Source organism: Sebastes umbrosus, chromosome 1 (assembly GCF_015220745.1).
Source record: "Sebastes umbrosus isolate fSebUmb1 chromosome 1, fSebUmb1.pri, whole genome shotgun sequence".
NCBI lineage: Eukaryota > Metazoa > Chordata > Actinopteri > Perciformes > Sebastidae > Sebastes > Sebastes umbrosus.
In genome coordinates, this window is record NC_051269.1 from 26,736,729 (window position 1) to 26,751,553 (window position 14,825).

Below are 14,825 nucleotides of genomic sequence, written 5' to 3' on the forward strand. Positions count from 1 at the left end.
GCAGATTAACAAATTAACCAAAGCACAAAAATGCATAATCAGAGCCAAGTCAATGGTCAGTTAATCTCCTTAAAGGACCAGTGTGTAACAATTAGGGGGGTCTATTGGCCGAAATCGAATATCATATTAATAAACTAAGACATTTTTAGTGTAAAATCACATGGCAATAAGAATTGTTGTGTTTTCGTTACCTTAAAATGAGCCCTTCATATCTACATAGGGAGTGGGTCCTCTTCATCGAGTCCGCCAAGTTGCTCCGCCATGTTTCTACAGTAGCCCAGAACGGACAAACCAAACACTGACTAAGGCCATTCTTGTTTTCACGTTCTTGCTTCAACCACTGTAGTTCTGAGTTGGTTGCAATCTGAAACCTCACCGCTAGATGCCGCCAGATCCTACACACTGCACCTTTAATTGTCTGGGTATTTGACCAAAAATGAAAAATAGTTTTTTTATATTTATTCTGAGGCAATAGTTTGGCAGATACCGCAAATGTCTTTTATGATTTTTTTATGCTTGATAATTGAACAAAGATACTTATATAACTATCCAGAGGAATCATGTTTTCTATCTGTTGTTTACATGTGTTGAAGATGGCATGCTACATTGTCATCTGCACTTCCTTAAAGTAACAGTGTGTAACATTTTGGGGGATCTATTAATAGAAATGTAATGTAATATTCATAACTATGTTTTCATTAGTGTCTAATCACCTGAAACTAAGAATCGTTGTGTTTTCGTAAGCTTAGGATGAGCCCTTAGGGAACAGGTCCTCTTCACAGAGTCCGCCATGTTGCCCCGCCATGTTTCTACAGTAGCCCGGAAAGAACAAACCAAACACTGTCTCTCAGATTTTTACATTACCTGACGGCCTCCGTAGTTCTCCGACACACTTGTGAAACTGCTGACTCACGTTACCACAGTCTTGGAAAGGGAGGAGTGAGCGAAGGGGTACTCAGTTGGTTGCAATCTGCAACCACACCACTAGATATAAGGTGACTCTTTATCACACAATGGCTTCATTTAGCCGACTCTACAATTCTATGAGCTAAACTTGTGTTTGATTTCAGCATTTGGGCTAAGACCTCCTCCCAACAATGAGTATGCGTTTGGTGCCTTGCTCAAGGATACTTTGGTATGATACATAAATGGTGGAGAGATCACACAGAGACTTTACAGTTGAGAGAGAGCCTGGACAAGATGTGTTGCTGTTAGGGAACTTTGCAATGAAAACAACATGAAAAGTTTTCATTTTTTGCCTTGTCTCAGTGTGTCATACAAATACTTAATACTTTATACTGTAGGCCAATCAAAGATGTTGCTTTGATGCATTTCCAGAAATATTTCTGATCTCACTCCGAAATCGGAACATCTTATCAGTTTCTGTACGTGTATCAAACACATCGTGACTTCATCAAGCATGAACGGAAAGGAACTTGAACGATCATCAGACTTTCAAGGTTTATAGCCCAACACCTCTGAGTTCAGTGACATTTCCGGCTGTAGGCCTATCTTTGATGCAGTGGGGCAGTGCACACAGTGCATGAATACTACATTAAGCCCAGAAACACAAAGGAAGACGGCCTGGTTGTTTTCATCCATTCACTCCTGAGGATACAACAACCACATGCACATAGATTGCACATTGAAGCTCTGAGATCTTATCATTGCTTGTTTATATTTATGATATTTTTGCTGTGGCGTGCCAAATGTGGCTTTGTAGTTATGGCGGAACTTTGAAGTGAAGATTTTGAAGAAGAAAGATGCCAACGCTGAGGCCAGAGGCAGCTGGTCCTGCATCATCAATCACTCTTTGATAGCATATATAGTATGTGTTCATTTGAAGGAAGCGAAAACAAATGATGCCAAGAATGTGATCAGTTATGCTCAGCTATTTGTGGGTAAGGCAATGGGTTTCAGATTATTTGTTGTTAATGCACTAATGATTAAATGTCTTAAAGACCTGTAAAATATTCAACCCAGTTACTCATGAGTTAATTAAACCGCTGCAGGCAAATGCTTGACAGACAGTTATTCTTTTTAGCTATACTGTGCTTTAGGCTATGTGGTATTTGCATGCATAAATATCACAAAGATGTATATTTTGAAATTCAGATTTAGTATCTTTGTGACTGACAAGGTATCGTGAACATTGCAGTCTGCCTCACAGTAACCTCTCTCTCTCTGATCCTTTCCGTCATGCATACTGTCTAAATACCTAAATTCATGGCCTACACACTTTATGTATTTGTATATATTTTGAAACCTTATCAAATATTGATTGATTTAAGTAATATTTCATATATATATTGTTTAAAACCATCAGATTTATTACCGGTGATAGCTATTCTACTACTTCTCCACTACTTCTACTCATCATTGCATCTTGTATTAAAAGGATGGTCGGGCCTCTCTAAGACATGACAGGCATTGCTTTATATTTATTTATAAAGCCCTTAATGGCAACTTGCCGTCATGTATTGTGTCCTTATTTAATTGGTCCTATAGTATATTTGTCTCGTTCAAGTGATTGGCCAACGCTTGGTGTTCCACTTGCAAACACTAAATTTGGGGAAACTGCTTTTGGTGTTTGTGCTTTACAGACTTGGAACTCTTGATGCATTGTACCTATAGGTGATTTTAAATCCATGATTACAAACTACTCTGCTTTTGAATGTAACTGTTTTTAACAGAGTTCTGTTGTTGACTGGTTGTTTGTTTTCTTGTTAATATTTTTCTTGTGTGATTTTTTTTATTCTGTTTAATTGTACTCTTAACAACATTGAAAATGCGGACATGCCCGTAATGATTCCTCGAGATTTAAATAAAGAATGAATGAATGAATGAATGAATGAATGAATCAGAACATGGTCAGAAATGTGGCATAGAAAACTTGCCATGAATGACTGATGGACAAACCAACATGATGAGTTTAGTTGTTGGTTGTAGAGTTATCCTGTCTAGTCTAATCTACAGTCCATGCATAACAACAAATTATAGCAATTCATTCTAACAAATTTCCAAATAAGTGCACCTGCAATCAGCACGATAACTGAACGGACTTCTTGGTAGAATATATATGTGTACGCTGTATAATACATAATGTAAATATCAAATTTCTGATCTTACTCACCTTTGCCACAGATGAATAATTCAAGTTTAATTCAATTTAACATGCATTTCACACCATGTGTAATGTGATGTAATGATGTGAGTAAAGTACTACTAATAATTACATAGTCGACTTAAAATAAAAATACAGGACACAAACAGCCCCCTTACTATCTGAAACATGTAGTAAACATTGAAAGCATTCAAACTAAAATGAAACAAGGAAGGAATAGCCAAAATATTTTAATCTTCATATTTATATGGCTCAGGGGCCTTTGCACTGCATCAGTAGACCCAAAAAGCTAAAGGGGTTATTGCTGCTGTTTGCCTCCTGCTAAATGAAACAGAAGTACAGTTCTTTTGTACAATAGAAGCAAAACATATACAAGACGTGAAAAAATAATCAAGAATGAATAACAGAGCTCTGTCATCTGCGCCTTCAAAGAGCTATCTGGTGTGTTTAAGTCCATTGTTTAACACTAGAAACAATCTGTTTGCTCTCGTTTCCCACAGCTCCTCACCATTGTTCGGATCCCAGTCAGGTCCCTGTGTACTGGCTAACACAGGGCTGGATGACTCACTGCTAAGAGCCTCATTAGATACAGATAAACAGATAGCAGCATAACACTGATAAGGAAACGCACAGTCCTTTAACATCATGAATGTCATAGTGCAGATGTTTCAGACAAAATCCAATTAAGGATTACACAGTTACATGTGAACCACAGATTCCCCTAAGCCTATACTGAATGTTAGGTTTTCTAGTCTTATATCCCAGGATTTATCTTCACATGCAACTCTTTTGCATTAGCAAAAGACTTTTTGGGTAAAACCTAATGCTGTCTGGATTTCACATGAATGCCCATATTTCCCAGGGCATCAGAAAGTTAATGAATATGCTACAGTGATCTCTATGGTGTGTTTGTTGGAACTCGCTTTAGGCGCACATTTAAGTGAAAAAGTCAGTTCAGATTTACTTACTGTCTGTAGCAGCATACTCATCATTTGAACCATATTTCAAGAGCAGCAACAGGCCACGGCAAAGCTGCATAAAATCATGAAATTGAAAGTTACAGTTTCCTTAATGTATTTCTTATGTGTGATGCTTGTTTTAATCCACATCAAAAGAGCTACACATGCGACACTTCACTGAAGAAAAGCTGAACAAGGTTTCTACACGTATAATGTCTCCCCCATGTGCATGTTACTCTGCAGATTCTGCTCTGGCTCGTTGTTCTGCATAACCTTAAAGAGCATATAGGTCTGTTAGAGGTTTTCAACCTTAAAATCAAACACATACCATGAACTCAACTCATAAATGCAATGCCAAACTAAGTAACACTCAACGACATTTTTTTTCCTATGAAAATGACAAAGAATTTGCCTCTCATATTAATCACTTTTAGAATGAGGTACAGTAGGGCCTATACTTCCTGTCAGCTACTGCATTAACAAACATTGGAACTGGAAATACTAAGGGGCCCTGTCAAAGTTAATGCGAAAATAACACGTTATCATAAATTTGTCTTAACGCCACTCATTTCTTTAACGCATTAACGCAATCTTTTCGAGGTTGTAGCGGGCTCAGTTTTAAAGCTAAAGTGAAGATACTGGTATCACATGAATAAGAAACTAAAAAAAATAAGAAAATTCATTTGTATCAACTAGCTGTCATACTAGCTTGTCACGCACAAAGTTAAATAACGCTCCAAATTTGCGCTAAATTTTGGCGAGGAAATGACCATGACGAGTCCCTTGACCTCTGACCTCAAGATATATGAATGAAAATAGGTTCTGTGGGTACCCACGAGTCTCCCCTTTACAGAGATGCTCACTTTATAAAATCATATGCAGTTTTGGGGCAAGTCATAGTCAAGTCAGCACTTCAGTTTGCCGTGTTATGATTTGAGCATATTATTTATGCTAAATGTAGTACCTGTGAGGGTTTCTGGACAATATCTGTCATTGTTTTGTGTTGTTAATTGAATTTCAATAATAAATATATACATACATTTGCATAAAGCAAGCATACTTGCCCACTGATGTTGGCAAATGTTGATAAGAGTATTAAATACTTGAGAAAACTCCCTTTAAGGTACATTTTGAACAGATAAAAAATGTGCGATTAATTTGCGATTAATCATGATTAACTATTTTAATCGATTGACAGCCCTGGTTGTCTAGTTTGAAATGGTCTATAGTCTGGCTGCCTCTATTTGACCCCTTTCAAGAAACAATTTGAACTTAAAAAAAGGAAAGATTTAGGAATAATCAATAAAATGTTGAATATTGAGATGTAAATTCTTCTTCTCTGTTCCCTCAGGGTGACAGGAGTAGCTCCAGCTCTCATTAGAAATAATGGTGGAAAGACATCCCTGACTAAATATTTGCTTGATATTATCGGTATCATGATAATGTTTTCTCCATGTGAAGAGAGAGTTAGAAAGAGGCCCTGAGTAATGAAGAAACAATAAAAACTCGACAGGTTTAGTCTAACAAAATATCAGAAAACGTTTAAAAGCACTGTGGAAATAATCGTAATACAACTCTGCACTGAAAAGAACATTTAAAAATCCCAGACTGAAACAGATCCGGTGTAATATACCTGCTAATGGCTTTTTTGTTGTAATACAACCCGAGTGTCTCGCAGGCATTCGGTACATCGTGTCATCTTGCTAATTTAAGCATATAATTACTACTTGGCTAAGCATACACTGATTAAACATTCCCATTTTCCAACCCCATCAGAATGTCCCAGCAGAGTGCTGGAGGAGGACAGTGGTTGGGCAAACTCCAGCTGAAAAGCATCTGATACAAAGCAGACTTTAAATCCATTCATATGTATATATGTCAGTGAGTTTTATTTATATCCATTCTGCATTAGTAGTCATTGTACAGTCATATTTGGTGGTGTTTTGGCCTCTGCCTTTTGTGATTTAATAAGTAAGAATAAATGAAGAGATAGATTGTCAAACACACACACACACACACACACACTCACAGAACTGTTTCAATGCAAAGACTTCAATCAAGAAAAGGCAAAGTAGAGCTGCATAATATCATCTTTGGCTGAATAAATTCAATTAATCTGACCAAACATGATAAATTGAAACAGAAAGATTGGCCATGATGACATTCACAATTTCATTGACCCCTGAAACATTTTGACTTTATTGCATTCCAACGTCAAAGACGAGACACTCACCGGTAACAGAAGAAATAATGAATAGTGAAAATATTATTTAATAATTTTCTTCAAAAGGAACAGAGATTATAACAGACAGCAGCCTATTACAAAGGCTCCTGTGATAAATGCCAACAACTGTACAAATGAAAGTGGTCTCATCCGCCTCTGCAGGGGACCATGTGGAAAGAGTCCTTTATGCCTTGGCGATACTATGACATTATCTAACTGGCCAAATGCTTTAGGGGTTTACATCCTGCAAACCACCGGGAGAAATCTAATTACTGCACATAAATGCCCTGGATATTCATGTGACAGAATAATCACATTCAGGCACACATGTGACATGGTCCAACATAAACACATTTGCATGACAATGGCTTGTTCCCTGGTTTCAGAGACTATTAGGACACTCATTTAGATAACAATTGTACATGCAAAGAAAAAAAGGAGCTTCTTTATAATTTGTAAAATATCAGAGGAATAGATTTTACATGCATTAACAGTACAGCTTACATTTCCATCACTGAATATCTGTGATGCAGTGCCTAAGCTTCTCAGGAGACTGAATAATTAGTTCAATGCCGCTGCAAGCAGGAAGGGTACTTTGCTATGTATGTGCTGCTGGCATGTGTCAGAGTAGACATTTCCATGTTTGACAGTCTATTTATCAATTGTCTGATCTTACCATGTTAAAGGCTGAAATGTAAATGCCAATATCAGAATTTCAAATTGGACCCATGCTATGCCTCCAAAATTGATTGGGAGGCCTTTCATTACATAGATTAATCTATTTTTAATGAAGTTATTGAAGATCCCATATTGTAAAAAGTGAGATTTTCACGTCTTTTTTATTATAAAGCAGGTTTAAGTGCTATATAAATACTGTGAAAATATGAAAACACTCAATAGAAATACAAACAGCCTGTATTCAGAAACTGTGCATTTGAACGAGCTGTTTCTGTACATTTGTGATGTCACAAATTTAGAATATTTAGACTATTACTCAGTTTTAATCTTAAACATTGTAAATGTGTCCCAGTTTATTGGTGCCTTCAAATGAAACTCATGAGCTCGTGTTTACAACATGGAAAGTCGTGTACACACTATGCTTGGCATTCAAATGGTGAAATCGGTGAGAACACTGCTGCTAAGCAACGGCAATATTAACGTTACTGTCAGCGTCAAGAAGCTACAGAGGTTAACAATCTAGCAAACTAGCAAGTGGGTAACATAATGCAATAAATGCAAAGGCATAATGACAGAGGAAAAAGATGAGGCCGTCGGGAATGTCAACATTTTCCTCAGACCTATTATAAAATTATGAAGAAAAACAATATACGACTAAAATTACAATACATTAACTTATGCGCCGAACAATTAACTAAATGAATGGCCTCCGGCATTTCTGACAACGTCAACAAACACGTCACAACTCGTGAACTCTGAGCTTTCAGAAACTTTCCACTGAATACCACAAGAGGGGAGCATTCATATGGACTCTTCTCATGAACAGGGTAAACACGACCCCATTTGAAGTGTATGTGAATGACATTAGCTGACAGGAAGTAAACATGGACCGAAGCCGTTGCCTAGCAACGCAATTCCATTGCAATTCCATTGAAATGTGCTAAAACGGAGCGGATCAGACAGGGGGCAAATACAGGCAGACAGTATGAGGAAAATAAAGGGCTTTTTGAACATTACAGCATGTAAACATGTTCTAGTAGAAACACAAAATACAAGCATGAACATGAAAATGAGCATGATATGGGACCTTTAATGTTCTGTGAATGGTTTGTTTACATGAGTCATTTTTGTAAACATGGTTAATACAGGCTTTAAAAAAAATACAATTTGTTGTGATACACACAAATGCTTATTTTTCAGTCACATTTTTCCAATATACTGTACAAGTGGATATACAGTACCTGTAATTAATATGCTCCAAATGTTTCTGATTAAGTTGTGGTCAAACTTTAATGGAAACTTTGAATATGGCATGTGTGCCTTAAGAATATACATTTTTTTTCACATGACTTTGACAGCATTAGCATGCAGGACTCATCTAAGATATGGAAACATGCACACTTTAAAATACAACATATTTGCACAAAAATGATCTGAGTGTGCAAAACAATGTTTTGCTGGGTTATCTTGGTGGCAAGTTTACACAAAGAAACTGGAAATTGTCCTTTCACGCATGTGCTTCACTTCATGCGCAACATAAATGTATGTCTTAGGAACAACAGAGCCCATGGTGCAGAGATGTGGTGCACTTACAGCAGTGCCTTGTCAAGGACATTATGATCAATGTTATTGAGGACTCTAATGACCACAAGACACAAGCTGTCGGCTGTCGATAGTTGGAATATATTCTTTGAGTGACAAAGAAATGTCTCTTTACTGACGCAGTGTCTTTACAAGGCCAGCATTTCACCTGGAGGCTCATTACTATCTGCAAAGCGTTTACTTTGTATTTCTTGTCTGTTCGGAGGGTTATAATAGATGTTATTTTGAAAAGGAGGTTGTCTAATGGGAGTAATTTTGTTCTTTCTGTTGGTACAGTACATCAATTATAGTAAAACACAATCTGAAAATAGAAGGGCAGGGTTGGCAGAACACCTTAAATGAACTATTACGTCACAAAGGGAGATGAACATTAAGTACCTTGTTTAAATGCATTCAATCAAGGGTACAAAACGGACAATATTGTAATAAAACACATCATGGCACGCATCAAGTTCTCGATCATTTATTGTAATTTTCCATTGAGTAAATATACAGAACTACTAGCACAAGGTGTAATGAGAGCAGGACGTTTTATAGGTTATCGTCGCCCTCTGGTAACAGCTAACTGATTTAAAAGGTTCTTAAGGGAAAATACGTGCTCCGTGTCTGTGAGGCCCCTAAAACTCCTGCTAAGCATTTTCCAGTTCAAGGACAAGATGCTATTATAACTCCATGATGCCTTAAATGTGGAGAGATTGTTTTGTTAAAGCCAAAGGGTCAAAGCCACACACTGCAGGGATAATATTATGTATATATTTTTAAATATTATATAACTGGCTATACAATATTTCCTCATACTTACACTTGTCATCCAGGATCACTTGTCTCCTTATCAGCTGAAATGAAGAGTAGCAAGGCTGTCACGGTAGAGGAACCACAAGTAAGTCAGTTGCTCTGGAAAACCCATTTTCCACTATCAGATTTCCTGGTTGGAGTCATGGTTAGATTTAGCAGAGTTTAAATCTTAAAAGGCTGACATCACACAGATCTGGTCAAATCTTGACTTATGCTATCTTCCCTTCATTCGACCCAGTCCCCATAAGTGGCACTAAAAATTGCAATCTTTACAAAGTCCTACGACTTTTGGGTCCTTTAGCTTAAATCTTCACTGAAGCTTGTCTGTACTGTTTGCAAAGTCTTGCAAAATGAGCTACAGTCAATAATCATTTAGATCAGTCAACATTTCCTCAATCTCAGTATTAACCATTAAATACGTATTTTATGTATGATGAGGCTCACTACAGTATACTAGCCCTACATCAAAGCTGAAGAAGGCCTAGAAGTAGAATTGGGGCAATTATGAAAGTTTGTGACCAGGCAGCCATGTTGAGCTCAGTTGAGGAAATAATAAGCACCGCCTACCAGCCAGCATATCATGTTCATCCTGTGTTATTGAGTTTAACTACACCATCACCTATTATTAAACAACTTACAATAACAATATATGATACGATGTGCTTTTGTTGATATTACCTTTGTTGCCTGTCTCCATTTCCATTTGCTTGGTTTTTTTTATATCTGTTTGTATAAAGGATTCCTGATTAAATTTAAAATAACTTTTTTTTTTTTACATAGTTTATCCATTTTTAATACAATACATAGTTGTAGAAATGCTTTTTTTTTTGTTGCATATTTTGTACTAATTTATTCCAAATGACCAAGGAATTAAAAAAAATCTATTTATATTACATAAACTCAAATAGCAAGTATCTATGTCTATCTATCTATATATATATATTTTTTTTTTTTTTTAAATATATTCTATAAATATAGAAAAGCTACAGAAAGACTGATCTAAATCTTTTCAAACTAGTGATGTGTAGGGATTCAGGCTCAATAGTATAAAAAGTGATCGTATCGTAAATCGTAAATTCGTGAGGCTGGTTTGATAGCTCAGGGTTTGTGCTTATTTCCTATGGATTTTCTATCCATAGGAAATCGTTGGAGGGAAGAGAGAGGAGATGGAGGAGCCCAGTCTGCGCTGAGGCATCATGGCCCATGCCCGGCCAGTTGATGAGTTTTTTTTTTTTCTTGTTTTTTTCTTTTATATATATATATATATATTTATCTCCTCCCCCCCCCTTTTTTTTTCCTTTTTCTTCCTTATCCTCATAAAAAAAATAAAATAAAATGAAATATGGATAAAACAAAAAGGAGAGAAAAATAAATGAAAGAAAGAAAAAAAATAAAGAGAGAAAAATAAGTAAATAAATACATAAATAAAAAAAAAAAGAAAGAAAGAAAACTTTAAAAAAGCCAACAAAACCGGGCAAGATCAATATCATGTGAATGTGTGTGTGCGCTTTAGAGGGGTGGAAATCAAATTAAGTCAAGATTAAAAAGAATAAGATCAAATAAAGTAAAATAAATACAAATAGGTAGATAGATAGAAGTAAAAGAATGATGGAAAAAAGGATGGTGTTTAATAGGATGAGGGATAAAAAGTGATCCAGCGACACTTTAAGCGGATCTGTGCCTCCAACTCAGCGGAAGTCGTCATATGACGTCAGAGGCGTCCTGCATCCCTGTGAGCGGGACTTTGATTCCTGATATCAAAGTTTAGTGATTATCTCTAAATAGCTGCTATATTAGTTTACACCATCATGGCCCAACAGATCCAAGCGGATTTACCACCTGGCCTTGCCTGTTTGAAAGTAAGTTGTAACGTTAAATATATGTATTTTAAAACGTTTCGCTAACATGGAAGCTATTAGTGTTTTTAGCTAAACGAAACCAACAACCAGTAACTAACGTTACAGTAACTACGGTTACAGTAACTATCGTTACAGCCACCGACGGTAACTAACGATCAATACAGCTACAGATAAGTATTGATCCAGTGCTTTTTATCTACAATAGACTGACTTAACCCATGCTAATGTTACATCAGCTAACCTTACAGCTATGATGCAACAGACACAGTTGTGATTTAGTAAACATAACGTCACTCATGATCATGAGTCTATCTATTCACAATGTCTAACGTTATTTAACGTCAACGTGATGACGTGATGACGTTGAGAAAGGAGAGAACATCTTAACAACACAGCATATTGTGAGCTGTGCTTGTTTCCTACTGTCCAAATGTGGCAGTAAGTCCTCTTTTCATATCTCACTCACATCTGAACTGTCACAAGAGTCTCTGAAAAGCTAGGAGACACATAGTGTAGCCTGCAAACATACAAATATATATATATATATATGCAAATACACAAAAACAAATATCCCCCTCCATGTGGAATAATGGTATTTCTGGATCTGAAATCATAATTTCATATAAAAATATATAAAAAATCAAAGTAAAAATCAAAGAAACGTGTTGACGTTGACGTTTCCCTACCAAAACAAACACCTCAACATAGCCAAGCGTTACTTAGCTGGGAGTCATATAAGCGTTAACGCTGACTTATTTTAGCTGTGCAATATGTAACGTGAAACATACGACCACATGAGTAAAAGGATGTAGGATAGCAACCTTTAACGTTAGTTACATTGTACACAATTGATTGCGCTTGAACTTGACACAATCCAGTTAAGAGAACCTGTGACAAATCCTCCAGTAACGTGATGCTCTGATGGGGTGAGGATGGGTTTCAGGAAACTGAGTCCTTCCGTAGGAATGTGTTTGAAACTCCTAACGTTGAAATGTTCTAAATTAAAATCACAAACTCCAGTAGGGAAGTTGTGTGTACCAGTCATTAAAGCTCTCTTCTTATTCTTATTTTTTTTTCTTTTATTTATTCTGTTTTTAGATTCTGTTTTTGTGCAATATGAGTATTGTGCAATATATGTTGTTGAGGCTTTCATTGTTTGTGTTTCTCTGTTTACATGTGGATTGTTGTTTGTTTCTATTCATTGATGCTGCTGTGGAGGCAGCTGATGGTGTGCAGCACTGAGTCCAAAACAAATTTCCCCAAAGGGACAATAAAGTGTATTGCATCGTATTGCATCGTATTGCATCGTATTGCATCGTATGGCATCGTATGGCATCGTATCGCATCGTATGGCATCGTATCGTATCGTATCAGGCAGTATGTTTTTGGCATCCTTGAGCAAAAACTCCATAATAACTTTACAGCATATTGTAATTCAAGTGTTCTGAGAGAAAACTAGACTTCTGCACCTCCTCATGGCTCTGTTTTCAGGCTTTAAAAAATCTAGCCCATGACGAGAGACTTTGGCCAATCATAGGTCATTTGAGAGAGAGAGAGAGCGTTCCTATTGGCTGTGCTCTGGCTGGTGGGCGTTTGTTTGGTATTTCCTCAACTGATCTGGACATGGCTGCCGGGTCACAAACTTTCTCATTTTACAGCTAAACAGTACACTACAAGATGTTTCTGAAAACATTTGAGGTGAGAAATAGGCATTACAGTAACAGAATATTGATTCATATTTGATCAGCGCTGCCTAGTTTGACCATTTGATCGGAGTTTGCGAGTGATTGACAGCTGGCTCAGAGGCTCGTTTTCCTGGAGGACACAGAGGCACATGATTTTTTTCAGATGACCTGTCTCAAGCACTACTGTCAGGATATAGTGACCGTTTTATAAAAATTAACTTTATGAAATCATATTTGCTCCATTTCTACCCACTGCAGATTTAAGCAACATTTTGATTTGTTAAATTTTGTTACACTGAAATAAATGTTCTTTTGATTCTACAATATGTGAATAAAATCTCTGATTTAAAAATGCAACTCCTCTATTGAGAATGTTTACGCTAGCTTAGTTTCACCAAAAAAAGAAATATTCATGGCCAGTATTGTTGAATTTCATGCTTCCAACCTGCCATATTTTCAACAGATGTAGAATGTATTATTGACAGTTTTTTGTATAATTTTTGGTTATTGCCAGACAATAAACTAGAATGGCACTCGGAGAGCGCAGACCTCCGCCAAGCTGCCTGAGTACGATTCCCCCCCCCCCCCCTCTCCATGCAGCTTGCGCCATCATCATCGTGTAATTTTGTTTATGTTGAGATCAACTGTACGTAGCGGAGCAGCGTAAAACACTTCATTCAAACTGAACAGAAACAAAGTAAAACTCACCTAAACCATCGTCGTTACTCTTTCCGACAATCACCAAGTGTGCTTTGGTCGAACTCAACTGTAATTTCACCGAGTATAATGTGGAAAAACACCGAATCTACAGGTGTCCCTCCCTCCCTCCAACCCCCGCTCTCTCTCTGCAGGCAGAAGGAAAGAGGCAGGGTGATGCGTCATGAACGCGTCATCAGTTACACTGCGCATGTCTTAAAGCCTGTGGTGTTAATGCACAGGCTGAGCGGAGTTATTAAAACAAAATTCCCGAAGCCAGATCATGATCCAGATCGCCACCAACATCTAATGGATTGTTCATTGTGCCACATCCCACCCCTCCAAAAAATGTCATCTAAATCTATCTCGGACTTTTGGAGTAATCATCCAAACGGACAAACCACCTAACAAACCAACAAACCAACGCCGGTGAAAACATAACCTCCTTCCCAGGCCTTTGGCTTCGGCGGATGTAATAATTGAGCTGTTTGATGAGTGTTGATAGTATGCTGCCAATCACTGTGTTTTTCTACAGAATGTTGATGCCCTGCTTCGGTGTCCAATTTGCTTCGACTTCCTCAATATTTCGATGATGACTAAATGCTCTCACAACTGTAAGTAACAAGTAGAGCAGCTTTTAAGGTAGCTACTGTATAGTACTAATCACTGTAATTAGAAGCAAAGCGTTGATTGAGTAAATGAAAACAAGGCCACTGAGCGAGTCGTGTAAACGAGGAGTCAAATGCAGCTGAGGGCCTTTTTAAAAAAAATAAAATGATACTTTTGAAATGAATTTCAAAGCAGTAAGAGATGAACATGTGAATGTTTATGGATGTCTTTTCAAATGAGTGGAGTCATTTATTTTGCCGTATCCAGCCTGTTAGCTACTTGTACAAATAGTGAATGTTATCTTTGATATTGTTGTTACCATGAGCAAGAGAAGCATTCAGTAGTCATCGTGACCTTCTGCCCCTCCGGATCCTGCTGCTGTCTCTGCAGTAATAGCATCCAGTGAGCTCCCTGCTTAAGTTGAAGCAAGTTTATTTTAGGTGGATGCACCTTTTGCCTGCATTCATTTGTGTCCATAGAATTGTGTCCATGATTGAGCCACACCAGATGCTCCTCATATGTGGATAGAATACAGTTGTGCACTCCCGAGATTATTTTTGTTATGTGTATTGTTCGATCTAAATTGCAACTGAA

The 14,825-nt window shown here is 37.2% G+C and overlaps 1 protein-coding gene across 1 annotated transcript in view; it reads left to right on the top strand.

Annotated features, from left to right (window-relative positions):
• Positions 1–11,059: 11,059 nt before the first annotated feature.
• rad18 (RAD18 E3 ubiquitin protein ligase) overlaps positions 11,060–14,825 on the top strand; it is a 35,222-nt gene continuing 31,456 nt past the window's right edge. Inside the window, exons 1-2 of the mRNA XM_037784035.1 lie at positions 11,060–11,241; positions 14,158–14,236. Of these exons, the coding sequence (XP_037639963.1) occupies positions 11,191–11,241; positions 14,158–14,236 (130 nt within the window). The 5' untranslated portion in view covers positions 11,060–11,190. The remainder of the gene's footprint in view (positions 11,242–14,157; positions 14,237–14,825) is intronic.